General features: G+C 54.5%; 1 protein-coding gene across 5 annotated transcripts in view; it reads right to left on the bottom strand.

Moving 5' to 3' along the window:
• Positions 1-19,778, bottom strand: part of PRKAG2 (protein kinase AMP-activated non-catalytic subunit gamma 2) — a 272,371-nt gene extending 252,593 nt beyond the window's left edge. For 3 of the 5 annotated variants that reach the window (XM_073238187.1, XM_073238190.1, XM_073238188.1), the window contains exon 1: positions 19,066-19,723. In XM_073238187.1, the coding sequence (XP_073094288.1) occupies positions 19,066-19,179 (114 nt within the window). In that variant the 5' untranslated portion in view covers positions 19,180-19,723. Of the gene's footprint in view, positions 1-19,065 lie in introns of all 5 variants that reach the window. The other 2 variants (XM_073238191.1, XM_073238193.1) reach the window with 1 other exon arrangement.
• Between the last annotated feature and the right edge of the window lie 593 nt (positions 19,779-20,371).

Below are 20,371 nucleotides of genomic sequence, written 5' to 3'. Positions count from 1 at the left end.
GACATGACCACTTTTTCTCTTCAACTCCTTAAAAATAGGTGATGACTGTGACAAGGTCCACAAAGGCACTGTCCCCAGGCCCTGCATCCTTAGGGAGGCAAAGGAAGGGCTGTGGCTGCAGGGATGCAGCAGGAGCCCAGAAAGGGAAGAGAAACCCTCGGTTTCAGCAAAGGGGAAAAATCAAAATGACAGGGCTGGCAATAAAATAATTCACATTTTTTGAAACTTAGGCATTTAAAAACAGCTCATACATTTTTTTCATATGAGAGTTTCAACAGTTGATATGATGGATGTGTCAGATATTAGTTGAATTCTATAAGAGTATCATTTTTGAGGTTAAAAATATGGTCAAATACTGGATATTTCATTTGGCTTAACCTAATATAATCAACTGCTTTTCTCTGCTGAGGGAAATGGATACAAAGATGAGAAGGGATGAATCTGACGCACACTGAGACCTTCTCCCTCTAAATCCTGACTCTCCCTACCAATGACCTTGCCTCTTGCCCCCAAACCACTGCAGGATCCAGGCCAGGTGGAAACTGGGACCTCGAGGCCAGGCCCTGGGACTGGCCTGGGAACACTTGGGTAATGAGCTGCAGACCCAAAGCCAAAATCCACTTCTCTTTACTGTGGTTCACTTCTCATTCTATGACATCGCCACGCCCTCTCCAACTTGGGAGTACAAAGAGGACTCGTGTGCTCCTGGCCAATGTCACTTATTTCTTTAAAGATCTGATTAAATATGAACCTCCAAGCAGCTTGACCCAAGTTGCAAATTCTGGAAAATTGAACCTAGTATTTCTTCTGTTACCCAGCCTATATGTGTCTACATCTGCATGTACCTCTCAGCATCTCTCTGCATGCGCGCGCGCGCACACACACACACACACACACACATAACCCTCCAGCACTCGGGAAGCACGCACTCCTGGGGGCTGGGTGTGAGACCGAGGGTGGTGTGGCCCTCCACCTCCATCAGGTCCTGTGAGGGCCGGGCCTGGGGAGCCCCGGCCCAATGCACAGCCCCCCTGAGCACCAATGCATGACCCCCACAAGGCCTTGGTCATAAGGAGGCAGATTCCCAGCCGCTGAAGGAATCCCTGCAAGGCCAGGAGCTGGGAAACCAGCCCATCGAGGGAGGAAGGATAACCACCCAATGCTTGGGCCCAGGGGCTCCGTGGAGCCTCTAAGACCTTCTGGAATGAGGCCCACAGGACCTGTGACCCCATCGCAGGGACAGGACTCAGCTCTCCGGGCTCCCAGGGCTCTGCGAACTTACTCCTGCATTCAGTGCACAGGGACTGCCAAGAATCTGGGTCCTCTGTCCTCCTGTCCCACCTCCTGTGATTCCCAAACCTGCCTTGAGGGAGAGATGACAGCACGGGGCCCACGGAGCTGGGGGACATGCAGGAGCACACTGCAAGAAAGGACAGAGTCCCATCAGGGGACAGCCTCTCTGCTTAGCTCTTGATGGCTGCCGGGGCCCCCTCCCAGGTGGGGCTCCCAGGCCCCCCTCACTGCCCACACTGTCTACAAGCTCCACTGTGGGCACGGGACACACATATCATGGAGAAAGCAGGAAGATGGTGTGCGTGGGGGCCGCGCCATCAGGGAAAGGGTGGGTGGGAGCAGACGGAGAGAAGAAAAGTGAGGATTGAGATAAAAAGGATCGGGAACAGGCCCAGCTTTACGCCCCCACTCAACACGCGGCCTTGTGGGGGTTTGTTTGTTTGCTTGCTTAATTAGAATGATAAATTCTCAGTGACACTTAGGTACACCCTGTCTTCATTACCAAAAGGAGGCTGCAATGCAGTAAGACAAACGATATTCTAAGAAGGAGAACCAGCAGCCCCAGAAAAACAGGGAGGCCGACCCAAGGCCGTGGGTCCCGCCCTGATGCAGCCTGGCTTTGTGCTCACGGGGCTTCTTCAGCATCACAGCCAACAAATGAAGTTGTTCATAGTGAATTATTGAATTATTTCAATGACTGTGATGCATTCAGTTCTTCCAGGTGTTTTGTGTGCTGCCATTTAATTCTCCTAACAGCTCTCAGGTGGGCATTCTCATCACTGCTTTACAAATGAAGCGACTTAGGCTGGGCGATGCCGAGGAACTCGTGTGGTTACAGAGGCACAGGAGGAGAACCCAGGTTCCCGAAGCCCCAGCCCCCCATCGGGATCTTTATGAGGCTCATGATCTGAGGAAGGATCCTCCAGGGCAGGCAGGGGTGACTGGCAGCATCCATCCCAGTGCTCCCGGATCCGGGCTGGCATTTCTGCCTCCTGCACCACCCATTCAGACTCAGACGGGGAACCAGAAGAAATTGTGCAGGGACAGAGTGTGGATTTTGGAGACAACCACTGCTGGTTCAAATATTGGCCTTGCCTCTCACCAACTGTGTCTCTGGGCTAATCACCCAGTGTAGCTGAACCTTAAGTCTCCCCAGCTGTAAATATGGGGACAATAACATAAACCAGGCAGAGCTGATGGAGAGTTAAATGACAAAATATGTGAAGAGGCTGTCCTGGTGCCAGGCACCTAGCAGAGTGCCTGGTAAACATATATTTCATGATTTCATTCAAGGTGACAGTCTGAGAAGCAGTCAAACCTTGAAGCACCAGGGACAGTGTCCCCACAGGAACTCACGCCAGGGCCTCTTGGCTGGTGTGACAACCACAGGGAAGAGAACTGGGTCAGAAGGCAGGTTTTTCAAGCCTGGTGAAATGCAGCTCTAAAGAAACAGAATAAAGGATGAGGACAGACACAGGGCCAGGAGAGGGAAGGCAACGAAAAAATAAGGCAACACAAAGGAGGAGAGAAAATGCAGCAAAAGAGGAAGAAAAGGAAAATGGATATCCAGAGAAGTGACCTCTCTGCAGCCGAGCCTGAAGTCTTAGCCGTTTCTTTCAACTTTATCTGAAAGGCGGTGCTCTGTTGGGCGTCCACAGATACCAAGCAGCACGTTCTCAGAAGGCAGCACAGAAAACCCCCTGAGACCCATCCTCTCCCAGTTGGCCACTGACTGATCATGGCTGACCAGGAATGCCTGCTGAGGACAAAAGGGTGAAGAGTGTCAGAAGCAGGTCAGTCGGGCTCTGGGAGGCTCGGAAAGTGGGGCATCACAGGGAAGATGGTGCAAGAGGGCGGACGGAGGGAAAAGTCATTGCTTTTGACTGTGTGACACTCAGGACCCTTCTCCTGCAGCTGGCTCCCTGCTGCAGGCCACTGAGGTGCACAGACTTGGCACTGGGGGTCCCCCCACCGTGGGGCAGCTGTGCCCAAGGTGGACCCATCAGCAACTGAGTCCAGAAGGAGACTTCAGACCAATTTGTCTTCTACAGACATCAGCCCATAGCAGTGGTTGGAGGCAAACACCTCATCCCTTCCACGTACATCCTCAGGGTATATGCGCTGTAGGGCACAGTGGTTAGGCACGGGGGCTCAGGTGCCAGACGGCATGGCCTCTGCTGTGAGGACTTTCCCTTCTGTAGAATGGGGACAACAGCATCAGCTCCAGTAAGCTAGTGCACGTAACATGCTTGGGGCGTGCTAACCCGGTGGGTTCAGCTATTTCTAGTTCCTTTTCCCCTCAAGGCTGATCTTGAGAATCTTCTGAACTGAGGGCGACCTAGATGATGCAGTGGGGGGACACACACCTCAGACTCTCCCACCCACAGCACAACTCCCACCTGTGTTTCCCATCCCCAGGAAAGAATGGAAGGACACAGATCGGTGGGATAGGCTCCTCTGGGTTCCACAAGGGGTCCAGCATGCTGGATGCACCGCCGGAGCCCTCTTCAGGAACCAGGCAGCTCCTCCAGGCTGCCGGCAGGACTTCGGGAGAAGGGCCTGGGCCTCCGCTCCAGGTGCACCAGCTAGGCTGAAGGAAGCAGCTCCCCCAAGGCCAGAGCAGCCCTCCGTGGATGGGTGACTGCCCAACCTGGCACCCCTGCAGTACTGGCTGCACCCTTCACGGGTGCTCACACACCCCAGCTCCCCCTGCCTAGTCCTGCTTCCTCCCAGCCCGCAGAGTGACCCCAAAGCTCCCGAGAGCTAATGCTCATCTCCGTCTCTGAGAGCCCACTGGGTAAGAATGTGCTTGAAGCTACTGGCTTGTAGCTTCCAGAAATATGTAGATTGCTTTACATGGGTATTTATGTGTCCAGGTATTTTAATGATATTTTCTCAGGATTGCATTAGGTGGACCTGGATAGACACTCAAACAGCTATGTCTCCCTTAACTTTTAAATTCTAAATGGCTCCTTCCCAATCCACTGTAGTTGCAGAAGGCGGGGGGCGCTTCAGGAACCCCTAAATAACACAGGGGCAGGGAAGTCCTGCCTGCTCAGCGGTCCCGCCGCACACCATTGTGTCAGGCCTGATGTCATGACTCACTCAGGCCGTTTCTGGGCGTCCTGTAGCGTGTTTTCCAAGCATGAGATGGGTTCAGTTCGAGCTTCGTGGCCAAAGGGACCTCAGCGGAAGCTACAGTAGTGTCAGAGGGCTGGCCTCGGGGGCTGGGAGGGGAAATGGGCCCCAGGAGCGGCATGGGGCCCCTCCTCAGCACTGGGGTGCAGGTGGCAGGCCCAGCCCTCCAGCCTCTGTCACCAGGGGAGGCTTGCAAGCGCTCCGATCCTGGAACACTTGGCGAACCCATGCCCTCCGAGGCGCTGGGTGCCTGGCAGTGTCTCTGACGCCTGGCATAGAACAGATCCAGGGAAAGCTGGCCACCAGGCTTCCTGCGGGGAGAGGCCAGCGCACTGCGGGCAGCTGGGACGCAGCTCTGGGACCAGCAAATGCTCCGGTGGGATTCCCAGCCTCCCCACCTCAACAAGGGGAGCTGCGCGCAGGGAAGGGAGTAAGCAGGCTGCTGAGACGTGAGCTTCTCAAAGACACCAAGCCAGCAGTAAGCATGGGTCACTGGCCTGAGGGCAGCATACGCCCTTCTCAGGACGGCCAAGGACAGAGGCAGCGGCAGGGGCCAGGGAGAGGCCGCAGACCCACACCTGCCTGGCTGCCCCGCTTTGTGCCCAGCACCAGGCTGGCGGCAGGTCTGTTGTCAGCTGCCAGCACCCAGGGCTGTCCTTTGCCTTGTCAGAAGCTGAGTGGCCTGTGCTTCTCAGCCACTAACCGGCTGAGTACCACCTGCCCGAACCCACATCCCCACCTGTCCAGCAGGGTGAAACTACACACCTCCTGCTTTCTGGCCCCACTGCCTTCTCAGAGTTGAGGGAGAAAGGTGCCCTTTGGTGAAGGAACCCTCCTGTTCTCTGGGGTCAGGACTGCCTTCTCCAGGCCTTCCAAACTGACACTGTCTGACCTGCTTTTGTTCGGGAGATGTTGTGGGCTGGTGCACCGGGATGTGCCCATGGCTCTGTCCAGGGCTCGGAGCACTGACCGATGTGACAGGTAGCCGGGTCCTGTGCCCACCCCAACAGCAGTCGTCTCGAGTCATCGGAGGGAAATCTGAGGATACAGGGCGAGCCCAGGTCAGCAAAGCTGGTGGACTCAGGGTAGCGATGGGAACATCCCTTCCTGCCACATAGTCCAAGATCTCTCCCCTGAGATTGTGCCTCCTGGGGCCGTGGGATGGGAGGAATGGAGGTGGCTGGGAACCCACAGTTTCAGCACAAAATAATGAAATGCAGGGCCTAGGTGGGCCTTTCAGTCCCCACTGAGGCTCTACCTCCCTATCAAATGCTTTCATCCCTCCCTTAATTAGAGACTATTAATTAGCAGCCTGTGAGGCACCCCTAGCCCAGAAAGGCAGGCAGAGTGCAGGAAGGGGGCACTTACAGCTGCTCCCATAAAGGCTTGTGGGACGAAGAGGGCAAAAATACAACGCAAAAAATGTCTTCTTTCACTGTGATAGCAAGAACTGGAACTTGCTGGAACATACCTTATTCCTCTGAATCCACACCCTGACTGCACCCTACTTGGCTTCTCCTGTCCCCAGCCCTCCCCGCCCTCACCTCTGCCACCATCTCTGCTCCATTCTCTCCTTCTCATCCTGTGTTCTAGCCCATTCCTGCACTAGTGGGAGCAGAGAAACAAAAGCACAGACCGTGTCCCTGAGAGGCACACAGGGGCCCAAGGCCATGAGTGTGGGGGGTGCCATTGGTCTCACCTCAAACGGGAATGAACTGGAAGACACTCCCACTCCAAGCCCACCTGAGGACTAGTGGGGATATGACCAAAAGCCGCATAACACTCACTCTCTGGAATCAAGGCGCCAAATTCCCAGGAAAGCCCCCTTAAATGGCAAATGCCCTAAAGGGATGAGGCTGAAAACATATGAACCGGATGACCTGATTCCCAGGAACGCAGGTGCTCATTGCTGCTGTGGCGTTCCAGCCCACAGGTGCATGCGTCCCCTGCAGCTACCCCTGACTCCTGTACCCCTGACTCACTGGGGCCCTGCTGGCCCTGGGGTGGGGGCAGGTGGGGGCAGGCCAGACCCCGGGAGCTTCTGCTTCCAGGAGGGTTCTTGGGATTCGATTTCCACACCCACCACCCCACCTCTTGGCAGCTCCCTCCACCCCAGACCCGGCCTTCATGTTCCCAGCAAAGGCCATTTCTAACCATGTTCAGATGAGGGGTCAACCTCTCAACCCCCAGGGCTCCCCCTGGCTTTCACTGTGGGCTCTGGGCAGTGGCCATTCGTACTAGCTCACTGTAAATAAGATTTGTGAAACAAACCTATAAATGTATTTAGCCAAAGCATGACAATGTGATAAAAATGCATTCACATTTGAATTTAGTTAAATAATCACCTCATTGAAAAGAGTAAAATTATCTTACTGTGGGACCATCCCAGAAAACCTGGGCTGGGATGGTCTACAGCTATATTCTTGGGGTGGTCCTCCCCAACAGGCCCCTTTGGAGAGGAGAGGAAACGCCTTACCCAGAGGACCGCCTCTGGCTTCCACCTCATCTCACCTCATTTGCCCCCAAGCCCTGCAAGGCGGATTATTATACACATTTTACAGGTGAGGAATAGCCCCGGAAATGTCATTAAACTACCTAGGACATATGGGAGTGAACAGTGGCACTAGGATTGTAACCTTGGCCTTTGATACCCACACTCATGTCCCCACCCTGCCACCCTCCACAGAGCAGAAGAAAGCCACCACGTTTTCTCTGCTCACACAAAAGAGTCTGTTCTCAAGGACCTAATACGAGGACAGCTAGGCCCATGCTTGTGTCCCCTTGTGGGACACGCCATGGATGGAAGGCAGTGAGGCCAAGGGGCTGGGCCTGGCCTCCTCTCTCCCTGCGTGAGCTTGCATCATACGTCTGTCGGTCTAGGTGCCAGACCAGTTTGCAACCAGAGCATTATCATGCCATCTAAAATACCTCCTGGCACATTTATGATGCTCTTACTAGTCAATCAGCCTGAGCAAAAAGCCCAAATGACGTCCTCAGGTAGGAGATGAAGGGGATAAACAACGAATACAGCAACGATCCTAAAAATTGCCCTTTTATTGAACCAAGACATGGTTTGTCTGAAAATTTTCTCTTTGTAATATCTGGCTTTCATAAGATTTGTAAGTAAGGGAGTCACCTAGATTTTTTTGGAATTCATGGAGTTGACCAAGCATTTGGACTCTAAAGACCATCCACGTGTTTTCTTTCCCACTGTTAGCTGAAAATCCGCGTTTCCTCGGCATCTCTGACATCAGTATTAGGGCTGGCGGCATGGGAGGTGGTTTCCCAGGGCTGGGACACAAAAGGTACAGATGCGTGCCATCCTCAAAGGAGCACATGGTCTAATCAAGGAGACAGAAGTCTGGTCCTCCTAACCCCAACCTGGGACAACTCAGAAGGAACATCCCAGTTCTAGAATATTCTAAGGGACCAGCTGAGGTCTTTGTTGTGATGGCTTCACAATACGCTTACTTCTCTGCCCCATCTGACTTGTTTCCTTTTTCTGCCACTGAAGGACCAAAGCTACACGCACAGAATCATTGGCTAAAAACAATTTTTAGGTGAGTATCATTTGTGGGGTAAATCATCATTAAACAAGGAATATAATCAGACATGACCATTTGACTTTAAGTTGTATTTTATCATGGTAGGAAATTCTATGCCTGCATCCAACCCTCTGCAACTTTGCTTTGAGCCTTTCCTGAACACTGATGTCACCCCATCTAGAGAAGGAGGGCGATGGGTGGCAAGTGGACAGATGGTACCAGCGTGGAGCCTTGGTCTGCTCTGAAAGGACTCCGTCCCTGCTCACTGCCACACACAGCTCATGACTTTTGCCCACTGGAAACCAGAACTGCTCTGAAATCATTTTCTGATCTAACCCAAAGCACAGTCTCTGTGGCAGAGAGCCACGGGGGGCAGCAGTCGGGACTGCAGCTGCTCAGAAGCCCCCGCTCTCTTGCAGCAACGGATACCTCCTGCCAGAGTCTCCTTCTTGCCAACATTTCTGGGGGAGGAAACGCAAGTTTTCCCCCCTGCTTTGCCACTGGCCGATCAGGTGACCTTTGGTAAGCCTCCTCATGCTGGGGTGGCCCACGGCAAGGCCCCACCTCTCTGGCCCCCAGGGGCCACTTCCACACCTGGTGGACAAGTCAGCTGGCTGAGCTCCTCCCAGTTTGGCACCACTGCCCAGTACCTTCCTCTGTCTTTGAGCCGAAACCTGTGCCTCAAGTTCATTTCAGAAATCTCAAAACACAGTTAACAAGCAAAGAGTGAGGCAAGGAGAGGAGTCACCTCCCTGCACTCCTGGCACTGACCCCAACTCACACGCATCATTGGTGATGGAACGGGAGCTGGGGTGGCACTGCCAGTGCCCAGTTTTGGGAGGACCTGACTCCAGCACTCCTTGGCATGCTTCTGCCCCCTGCCTCACTCACAAGCCCCTCAAAGCCCACCTGTTCCTGGGAAAGCCCTGCGTCCACGGTCACGGTGCTTGAGCCACATGGAGACCTCAGACTGCGATCCTCTTACATGTAGAATATATGTTAAGGGTGATAAAAATAATTTTTAGGTGAGTATCTAATTACATAATTTATTAATTACATAATTTAAAAATTTATAAATTAAAAAATTACATAATTTTAAAAATTACGTATTGATTATGTAATTAACAATGCTAATTACATATTAACCTACTAAACATCTTAATGTTATTACATATTACAGTTGAGTAACATATTAATAGGTAATAATTATATTATTATACATTAATGTGTGATTCTATAGTAATGTCACATTAATTATGATATAATATTACTTTTTATGTTATATATCTATTTGAGAAAGAATAAATGTTTGTTGTTTTTCAGGCACTATGCTTTGGGTGTTCTGACAGCGGCAGGGGTGAGCTGAGAGGGTGATGTGTGCCACAGATTCCTCTGTAGACTCCATGCCCGGCCAGGGGCAGGCACGCCTAGCTGGGTCACAGCTGCACTCTCTGAGCCCTGCGCGGTGCCAGGCACACAATAGGCTTTTGGCGAATGTTTGATAACTCAGTAAGAACTCGCCTGCTTATTGGACAGAGAGCCTGCACAGGATTTCCTGATTCCTGGTTTAGTGTTTATATTCAGTTACTTAAAACACATACACACACACAAAGTGAGAAAGAACTAGAGATAAGACATACAGAATGACAGAAGGCAGATTATTTATTTTTGAGGTGAGATGGATACAGAGTTGCCTTCAATGACCTTCAATGATCTGGAAGGAGTGAAGAAAAGAGCACAGCGACCCAGTCAACCCCAAGGGCAAACCGCTGGAAGGCGGCTCGCCAGACCAAGTATTTGGTCTCCGTGTGCCCATCATGTGGGTGGTGTCTGTCCTCCCCACCAGTCCTCGCCTCCCACCCTTGGGTAGCCTGGACTATCCCAGGGCTGGAGCAGGGCCCAGCAGAGACATCAAAAACCCAATTCAACACAGCAAAAGTTGTGTCAACACTTCTATGGCAAAGACAGCAATACGAGTAACAACAGTGATACTGCTTCAGCGGGTTATTTTAAAGATAAAGAGAGACGGCTTATGGGAAAGTGTGTGGCTGGCACATAGCAAGTGCTCCATCAGTCTTAGCTAAACCGATGACAATCATGCCTTCCCAGGTGGTCTCTGATCATCGACAATATTCATGGGTCAGAGCCACGGGGAATGAAGCTGACCCCTTGAGCAATGTCTGGACTGCGAGGAGGAAGGGAGCTCTCTGGGTGCTCATCACCTAATTTGCTGAAGACAAGACTGGGACCGGGGTGAGGACAGCCTCAAAGGCACGGCCCAGTGGCTCTTGCATGGCCCGCGTTGCAAGGCAGGATGGAACTAGGTGGAGGGTCTCCACAGGGCTCAACAGAGAGACGGCTGTGTGGAAGCTGCTCGCCAGTCCTCTGAGCTGAGCTGCCGGCTCCCTCTCCCCTCCTCTCCACCCTGGCCCCAGGACCAGGCCTGGGTGGTTACACAACGGGGATGAGCGGGGCCAAGAGGAGGTGCTCCACGCATGCGGAGCAAGCCAGGTCCCGAGGCTGCCATAGCAGCCCAGGACTTCCAGCAGGGAGGGGAGGGGGTGCAAGGAAGACCCAGATCTTGGGGAGCATCACTGAACTGTGGGCAGTGGAAAGCATGGTGGCTTCGCAGGCCTGGTGCCACTCTCTTCAGCAGTGCTGGCGTGTCCTGCCCCTCTGCTGCACCTGCTCACGTGGCTCTACCAGAACACAGCCTGGAGTTTCTGACTGCTGCCTTTTAAGGCAGGCACTTAGCTGTGCTTTTAAGGCAGGGGCCCTGTTGTATCAGGTCCCAGGGGTCACTGTAACAGCACCACAAGCAGGGCAGCTTTAAACCATAGAAAAATGTATTCCCTCAGTTCCGGAGTCCAGAATCCAAAATCAAGGGGCCGGCAGGCCATGCTCCCTTAAAGTCTCCAGGGGACGACCCTCTCTTCCTCTCCCAGCTTTGGTGGCCCCAGGGCCTTTGGCTTGTGGCAGCTTCACCCTCTCTCTGCCTCCACCTTCACATGCTCTTCCCTCCGCATCTCTGTACCCCAAGGCCCCTCTTAGGACACCAGTCATACTGGATTAGGGACTTAGCCTAATGACCTCCTCAAAGTGGCTGATTACATCTGCAGAGACCCTATTTCCAAATAAGGTCAGAGTCACAGGTACCAGAGGTTGGGATGTCAATTATATCTTTGTGAAGACATAATTCTTCCCACAACCCCGTCAACCTTTGTATCTGCAGCTCCGGCACAGTGCCTGGAAAACAGACCCAAATGAGCTGGCTGCTTCCCAGTCCTGGCTCCACCCCGCCCAGCTGGGAACATCACCTCAGCAACTCTCCTACAATACATTTCTTTACAAACTGGGAAGTGGGTGCCCACTTCCTAAAATTCTTCCTGGCCCTGTTGCATCCTTCCTCCCGTCCCCCCACCTCCCCCACCAGCACCAATGGAGGCCACCCAGTGCTGCCCTGGACCTGGCTCTGCTTGGAGGGCCGCATCCCTGCTGTGCCCCGCCCCACCCCCCAACCCCCAGGCTGATGGCAGAGCTGCAGGGCTTCCCACAGCCAGTGCCCCGCCTCTGTGCGGGGAAAAAAGGCCGGATTCCTGGGGCTACTGAGAGCAAATTGGTTTTTGTTGTACATTCATCAGCAACTTCGCTGCCAGGTCAGAGTATATCAAAACACAGAGGCCTTGGCAGAAGCCCCAAAGCACGAGGACATCTGATTGGCCAGCGACAAGCCGTGAGTTGGCAGAGAAGGACTTCCTGTCAACAGGAAAGAAAGGATGGAGATCAAATTATCTTCAAAGTGGGCAGTGGAAGAGAGAGAGATGCGTGAGATTCGGATTAACCATTCCAATGCAGGGCCAAACCAGTCATGTGGGAGGTGCTGTCTCCCACTGGAGGGGAGATGCGCAGCGGTTTGCTCTGCTGCCAATGTGAACGCTGTTCAGCGGGGTCTGAGAATTCCCCATGGTTAAGCCTCAGGGACAGAATTTACCTCTCCTGTGGCTCCTCCGCCCGTCTTAGAGAAACGTCAAGGTCAATTAACCAAGCAAATTAAGGACTCTGTTTCAACGTGGCTGCTCAACACTTACTTCATTGGCCTTTGTTCCACATTTTAAGCAACGCCGACGATTTTCTGACATTTGGTTCCATGTCACAGCTTACCCAGATGGGTGGGTCTGATGTCTTATAAGAAGTGGGAGGCAGCCAGTGTTTCACGGGTGATCATATTCACCAATGTGGGTCAAAGGCAGGGTGGGTGGAGGGGCACAGGGGAAGGAGGGCTGGATTCTCACCCAGCCCTCTAGCACGTCTGCTGCCCTGCTCAGTAACCTGAGGGGCCCCCACAAAAGTAAAATGGTGCCCAGCAACTGAGTGTCACTGGCCGCCAGCCGAAAAAACCAAAAGGGGAAAAGAGGGGAAGTCAAAGAGAGTTTAACAGTCAGGAAACTGCACATATTTGGCTGAATGGTTTTAGAGGATACGACTAACTCAGAGGTGACAGGAACGAACAGTGAGCTGGTGAGAAGGCGTCGGCAGGTACAAAGGGCTCACGGGCTCTCTCTCCAGCCAATCTAGAGCTCAGCACCACCTAAAGGGCCAACCCAGGGAGATTAGCAGCAGAATACAGCTTTGTTAGATTTTATTGGAGGGCGGCAGTTCAAAGAAAATGGGCAGGGCAGGATATGTGGGTCAAAGGCAGGGTGGAGAACCTCACAAGTCCACGATGTGTGCGGACACAGTATCACATACACACACTACTAGGCTGTTACTTTGTCTGTTACCTCAGGGCTGGGGATGCCCTTTTGGTGAAGTAACGATCCAGGATATCAACAGCTGCATGGATCACTGGGCCGCTGTGCAGCATTCAGAGCCCAGCTTCCACAAGGATCTGGAACCCCCACAGACAGCTCAGAGGGAGGGGGCAGCAGAGGACAGGCTGGATGAAGGGTGAGAGCTAGGAGGAAGCACACATTTCCTTCCGTGGGCCACCAGCCATGGCAGGGGAATGTGCTTGCTCTCAGTCGGGTCCTCTGTGAAGCGGGATAAGAGGATGAGACCAGGGGAGCCAGCCTGAGGGTGCACCCCAAGGCGTTGAGTGTGCGAGTCTGCAAATCCACACGCTTCGTGTGTGCTCTGCTCCTACTGTCATGCAAGCTGGTCCACGGCGGTCTGTCACGCTCTGCAGGGTACACACAGCCATCAAGGACGGGGACTTTTGTATCCATTCTCTGCCTGCCCACGCCTTCCACAGGCCCAGCACTAGACTCTGCATAACTGGCACTCCGCCAATGTGCTCTGTCCATGCTTCAGGAAGTCCACTCTCTGATCAGCTATACTCACATCCTGTGAGCTGTGCAGGGGCATCCCGGCCTCATCTATAAACCCTGGAGCCGCAGGACAGTCTGGGAGCCCCATCACTGGGCAGCTCAGCTCCTGAAGGTTCCGATAACATACTCTGGGCTCTATAAGAGCCTATGCTCAGGGCACGCAAGGGGCACTGAATCACTGAAAGGTGGAGTCAAGGAACATCCCAGGGTGGCTCAATGAACTGGCCCATACTGGGCAACCCTGGCTGGGGGCTGATGCAGATGTTCATCTTTATTTGGAAGCCAGACACAACCTGCCTTTGTTTAACAGTCAGTAACCAAGGATATCTCTTTTCAATGACAGCTGAAAAGGTGCAGATGACAGATAGATGGCTGGATAATTGGTGGATGGATGGATGGATGGGTTGGTGGATAGACAGATGGACAGGAAGAGTAACTCATGGGGACAAAAGAAATGACTTAGGATTCACACTGGGGAAATTGGAATCAATGGTTTTTAAACCCCTCAAGGCACATAATCACCTGGAGAACTTACTAGAAACACAGAAAAACAGAACCATGGGTCCCACTCCTCAGAGATTCTGATTCAGCAGGTCTGGGCTAAGACCTGGGATTTTTATATTTCAAACAAACACTGGGTACTCTCCTTAACTTGGTCCAGGAACCACACTTTGAAAAAGACTGCCCTAAACCCTAACCCAACAAATCCTGCCCAAGTTTGTACAAATAGACCAAGGTCAAGGCCAAGGTCAAAACAGACAGCCGCATGTGTGGCATGGCCCCCCTTTCCCCTCCTCTGAGGCTTTCTTTAGTCCAGTGTGTTTTGGTGGTGTGATGGGCAGTGAGCCCTTCCCTCCAGCCCTGGGGGTGGCAGGGCAGCTCCCACTCCCACCTGTGTCCTGGCCATGCCCCCCCTTCACTCCTCAAGCACCTGAGCAGAGTGGATCTGGTGGGCTAGGGGCTACTGGTCACAGGCCCATCAGTAAGGTGGAGGGCACTGGGCCTCAGGCAGCTCAAGGCTTCCCTTCATAGCCACCCAGGCGAAGGCATCACTAGCAGTAGGCCTGCCGAGCTGAGTCACGGCCCCACAGGCCTCTGTGACCCACCAGCTGCTCTTAAATCTATTTTTAGTTTGTCTCCAGTGACTGTGGAGTGTTTCTGGAGCACTGCTCCCAAGAGCCAGGGACAGCAGTGAACGCTGGGCCCCTGCCTCAGTGTCCCTACAGCCTCCTTCTCTCCAAAGCCCTCCCTTCCCCCTTGGCCTCCTGCTCTGTCACTGGCTTGTAAACAGTTCCAAAGACCCATGATACGTCAGCCAATAGTCATCAATTAAAATATGTCCAAGACATGCATATTAGCACTAATAGGGAAGTCACTTTTTCTTGGAAAAAAAGAAGAAAAGAATGTGCACGCTCCCAGCAACAGATTCTCTGGCAAATTTCTGGCAGAAAGCCATGCCCAGCTAGGCTTCTAATAGTTATTTTCTAGAACCATTCCCACCACCTTCATTATTATTCCTACTTATGTTCTGAATTAAGTCTAAAAGAAGAGAGCTGAGGCCGGTGTCAGCTGCGAGCCTCAGCACTGCAAGGCCCCAAGCACTCTGCCCACTGCAGCCCCAGTGCAGCCCCAAAAGGAGTGTCTTTCCTCTTCCTCGCCTCTCTCTTACACCTTTCTGTCCCCTGACAAGATCTGAGACGGTTTTCCCATAAAGACATCCAAACTGTCTAGGAAACAGGCTGAAATCAAGAAGGCTAAATTCTCTGTTAGGCCCAAGGACCAAGTCCCTTCAGTCAAATTCCATTTGTAAGTGACTCTGCTTGGCAATTCCAGGTCTCCATTATGTGCTGTAACCCACAGGCCCTCGGGGACCCCAACGTGGGCTCCTCCTTCCTGGTGTCCCAGGCCACAGCAGGTGCTGTTGGAGGAAGGCAGGTGATGATGACTAAAGTCAATCAGAGCTTGGGAGGGAGGTTTGCAATGATTTCCCCAACACCCCAGGTCACGGCTCTGTTCGAGCCCCAGATACGGGGATGGAGGCAGAGGCCAATCGGGTTCCAAAAGGACTCAGTCCAACTCAGTGAAGAAATGAGCTGCTCAGACACTAGAGGCCCCAAGAGGCCTTGTCACCACGAGGGCCACTGGACATCAGCAAAGGACCCCACCCACAGGTCTGCCAGAGCCACAGTGTCTTTCAGGAGCCAAGAATCCCAAACGTCCTTGGAAATGGCGTCTCTGGACAGCAACGGCCACCCAGCACCGGGGTGGAATGAGCCGGCTGCGATTCTCCCTCCAGGGCCGCTCAGCTCAAGTCCACCACGGGAGGACTGCACTCACGCCCCAACCACCTTATACAAATGCCCTGAAACCACAGGTCAACCCAACTCCTGTGTCCCTTGCTATTCATCAGACCCCAGGGCTCCCCCAGCCTTCCCTCTTAGGCCCCCTCTGCCTTTGGCTTGTTTTAACCCTGTCATTACATAGTTCACCCCTTATCTCCGAATTTTTACCAGTGCATTTGAATCATTCCTTGACACTTACCCCTCTTTCCACAACCCCACTTTGCACGCTGCTACCAGGCTAATGCCCATGAAGCACCATTTCATCACCTCTAGCTCCTTATTAGTTTAGATCCCACTAGACAGTAGGACTATGACGTAGGTCCTGCTGTTCACCCCAGAGAGTTGGGGAGTGAGGCAGAGAAGCTGGGTGAGCCAGTGGGGGGACATCAATGAATGGGCCACCCCCTGGGCAGCTGAGGCCGGCCCACTCAGACCCTCTGGAGCATCCTGCAGACCTCACGTCCGAGCCACCCCAATGAGTTTATGAGTAGACTGGGCTGCGGTCCTGGGTGGAGAGTTGCTCCATAGGGCATAATCCCTACACCAGCGTCTGGCCCAGCCTGCTCTCCTGCTGAGCAAACTGCCCCCATCCAGGAGGCCTCCTCCAGGAGCGAGGACGCAGTGAGAAGCTGGGGCGTGGAGCGGAGCTGTCCAGCCAGGCTGCAGGGACCTCTGGGCGTGCCACAGGCCTACCAGGCAGGGCACGGACAGCCATCCACTGCAGCTTCTCAGCGCCTTCAGGAAGGAGTCCTCCATCCCTAGGTCTCCCTCCAGGTAGGGCTACCAGATAACAGGATCCCCGTTAAATTGGGGTTTCAGAAAACCATGGATACTTCTTTAGTAGAAGTTTATCTCAAATGGTACATGAACATTCATATACTAAAAGGTTTTCATTGTGTATCAGAAATTCTAATTTATTTGGGCATTAATATTTTTATTTCCTAAATCTGGTATCCCTACTTCAAGGCCCTCCTTGATTGGGCCTCAATCAGTTTCTTATTTACCCTAATTCTCAAACCCTTTCTTCCCTGGGGGGAACTCTTCACTGCACCTGGGAACAGTTATCCAAATGCCATTCCATGGGGGGGACGGTCAAGCTGGTTCCCTGGCAGGAGTGCCCCAGCGTCTCCCTCGTGTCTCTGTCCTATGCAGCATCTCTGGATCTAATGTCTCTGGACCTAATGTCTCAATGACCCCCAGTGCTGTGTCTCTCTCCCTTGGCCCCTCTGAAAGCAGGCCCCACATGCACAGGTTATCTTGTGCCCTTGAGCCATCTGCTATCATTTGTCTGATGCCTGTTTTCCCAGCGAGGGTGTACCTCCCACCTAGCCCGGCACAACGATCAACAGGTAATTTCTAGTTGGTCAGTGAGAAGCTGTGTGAGGCAAATGCAAATCCTGTGAGGACAGAAACAGAGTCCCCCTTGTTCACTATCAACCAGAGTGCCGCACACGTGCAGTGGAACATTTGAGCAAACAGTACTTTCTGTCAGGGCTGGATAATGCCAGGAACATTGTCAGAGGCAGCTGCAGTCATCGAGGGCAGCAGGAAGGTGGTCAGAGTGTTCCAGCTATAGTGTAGTTTTCCACTTTCCCAGCCTGGCCTCTCAGTCCTTTTCCAGGTTCTGGATTTTGTCCGAGACTACCACTAGCACCACTCCTCGAGCGGGTCCCCTGCAAATATTCCCATGCCGAGTTTGGACCAGGCCTCGCCAATGAGAGTATGGCCTGTACACAGGACAGTGTCATTTTCTCCTCTCTCTCTTTTTTAAATTGAATATTCTGATGTAGCCACACATTTATATAACACTTTAAATTTGTAAGAGCTTTCCCATGAGTTATTTTATATCAACATTCCTGTAAGACAAGCAGAGTGGAATTATTATTTCTGACAAATGGGAGAAACTGAGTGGTTAAATGGCTCACTCAGGTCATCATTGTTATAGGGAGGTTTGTAGCACAGATGACTAACTTTTCATTTAAACAGGGTTTAAAGTACCTCATATTGGCAATGTAAACAGGTGTGCCTCATTTTCACACATAACACTTAAAGAATGCTTATTCCTGAATATTTGGATCACTACTCTCGTGGCCACCCAGCAGCCAGGGGTCCCTCCAGTCACCTGCTCCCAGAGCCTCCCTGTGCCAGGGAGGGCTGGCCACAAGCCTCCCAACTTCAGGCTTCTCCCCAAAGTACCCGTCAGCTGTCTGGGGCTCTGGCCCGGGACCCTACCTTTCCTCATCCAAGTGTGTTACACACACGTTGGGGAAAAAAGGAGATGCGTTCCACAAACACAGGAGAAAAGTGCCAAACGGGTTCTCAGGGGAGAGTGGCCAGCCGCCGCACCCCAGTCCCGCCCTGTCGCTGTCAGTAAGGATTAGCTTTCAGGAGTGTTCAGGAAGCCCCGGGAGGGTGGGACTCTCTGCACTCCCACCCTGTGCCCAAGACTGCCATCAGGAAGAACGAAATCACATTCTGGGTGTGTGTGTGCGTGTGTCTGTGTGTTTGGACAAACATTTACTTGGTTGGTGGAGGTTAGGGGTGTGACCCAGTTGGGAGTTTTTTTCGGGTGCAGGTAAGGGAGGGGGGCCTGTCCCACCCCCCTGAACCCCCATCGGGGAGGGTATTTCGGAAGGCTGCTGGTGGAGGAGGCGACATCAAGAGGCTGAGGGCTATCCGGACAGGCAAACGGAAGGGTGGGCGCACGACCCCGCTGGCCACTTCCTCCAGCTGGACAAAATCAAGCCACAGACCGATCGATGTCACCAAAGTCCGGGCCGGGCTGCCGGCGTGGACTGGGCTAAAGTTCGCGGCAGCCCTACCGGTTAGAGATTCCCGAGCCCGCAAAGCCCGAAATGTGCTCCTGGGCGGCAGGCGAAGGAGCGGCTGCAGAGGAGTCACCCCCGCCTCCTGGCCCAGAGACACCCCGAGGGGAACTGGGGAGGAGGGAGGCCCATTTGAAGGCGCAGTTGTCCAGCCACACACTCATCCTGACCCGACCGCTGTCCCCACCCACGGCCCCTCCCCTCCGTCCCCAGCAGCCGCGCGCGGCTCCACCTCCTCGGAGCGCGGTCCACGCCGACCTTTTTTCAACAAAACAACAATACGCACCGCCCCTCGCACCCGCACCGGGCGGGATCCCGGGCTACGCCCTTGCTCCGACCAGCCGCGCCCCGGCCAGAGCGCGCCCCGCGCCCGCGCCGCAGACGGCCGCCGAGACCCGGCTGCATGCGGGCGGGGAGGGAGAGCGAGCCCGGGCTCAGCGGCCCGGCTCTGCCCCACGCCTCCACTCTCCGCCGAGCAACCCAGAGTGCCAGGAGGGGCACGCACGGCGCGCGGGGCACCCGCGTTAACCGCTTGCGCGCCAGGGTCGGACGCTGCCTGAGGGTGGGAGCAGGGGACCGCGACGAGGCGACTCACCGGAATGTGCACTCGCAGCGAACGCCTTTTCTGACTGGGGTTTTTCTTGCCGCTGCTCCCGCCGGGGCTGGAAACATCTTTCTTCTTCTTGGTGTCCATGGCCGCGCTTCCCATAACTTTAACCAGAAGTTAATTCCGGGTGACCCGTTCCCGGAATGAGGTCCTGCCGTCGGCCTCGAGCCGCGTGCTCTTTAGTACTACCTTCCCCCTTGAGACGCCGCGTGGGGACTTCCTCGGGGAGGGAAGGTGGGTACCTCGGGCCGCCGCCACCCGGGCGGGATGGCGGTCGGCGCGAGCGCTGAGCTCACGTGTCTCTTCCTCCTACGGGCTCATCGATGCAAAATCAAAGCCAAAGTCTCTCCTGGTTCTGGTCTCTCTCCGGGTTACTCGTGGCAGAGGTCTCCCGCTGGGTGACAAAGTTTTCTTCCTTTTGCAAAGCGAAGCAACATTTTACACCCTCTCGGCTCCTCCCACCGATTCCCAGAGGTAATCTGAAAGGCAGGTGCAATTAAAGACAGTAATTTGGAAAACAGCCCTCCTATGCCTGCGCCCGAGTGGAAAATCTGGCGAGTGAGACGATTGCAAATAAATATAATCCCCGGCCGCAGAATAAACCAGCCCGAGCCTGGATCTCTGCTCGTCCTCCTTTAGGGCGAGGCGGGAGGAGGGGAAGAGGAGGCGCAAACGGCAGCAATCGCGCAGTGGGGCTTGCGCTCGACTGAGCGCCCGGGCGCCGGCCAGAGGACACGCCGCAGCCCGCGGGGAGGGGAGGGCAGGGCGTCCGCTCCGTCCCTGCGCCGCACCGCGGGCCGGGGACAGCGAGGGGACAGCAGGGGCAGGGCCTGGCATCGACCAGTCCGGGAGCGCGGGGCGGGAAGGCCGCGTGCGAGAACAGGAAGTGCACGGCGAGCAGCGCCGCGCTCCCGCGCCCGCCGCCACCCTACGCCGCCCCCGGGTCGCCGCGCGCTGTGGCCGGCCGGGCGGACGGGGTGTGCCCGGCCCCGCAGCCGCGGCGGCGGCGCGGGCCTCGCTCAGCGCAGACTTCTGGTCCATCCAGTGACCCGGCGTCTCTGTTTGCGCTGCCCCCCAGCCCGGCACGCGCACCCGCGCCCCGTGCCCCCCAGGCCCGCAGCGGCGGAAGCACCGGCCCGGGTGGGATGCGCGCTGACCGCACGTGCTTCCGGGAAGCCGCGGCCGGTGCCTCCTGGCGGGCGGGAGGCGCCGTGGGGTGCGGGTTTCCGCCTCCGCCCACCCACCGCCGGCTGTCTCGGGCTCTCCGAGCGTTGCGCAGTGGCTCCGCGGGGAG

Source organism: Manis javanica, chromosome 6, assembly GCF_040802235.1.
Source record: "Manis javanica isolate MJ-LG chromosome 6, MJ_LKY, whole genome shotgun sequence".
NCBI lineage: Eukaryota > Metazoa > Chordata > Mammalia > Pholidota > Manidae > Manis > Manis javanica.
Note: the sequence above shows the minus strand (reverse complement) of the source record. Positions and strands in the feature narration are given on the sequence as shown.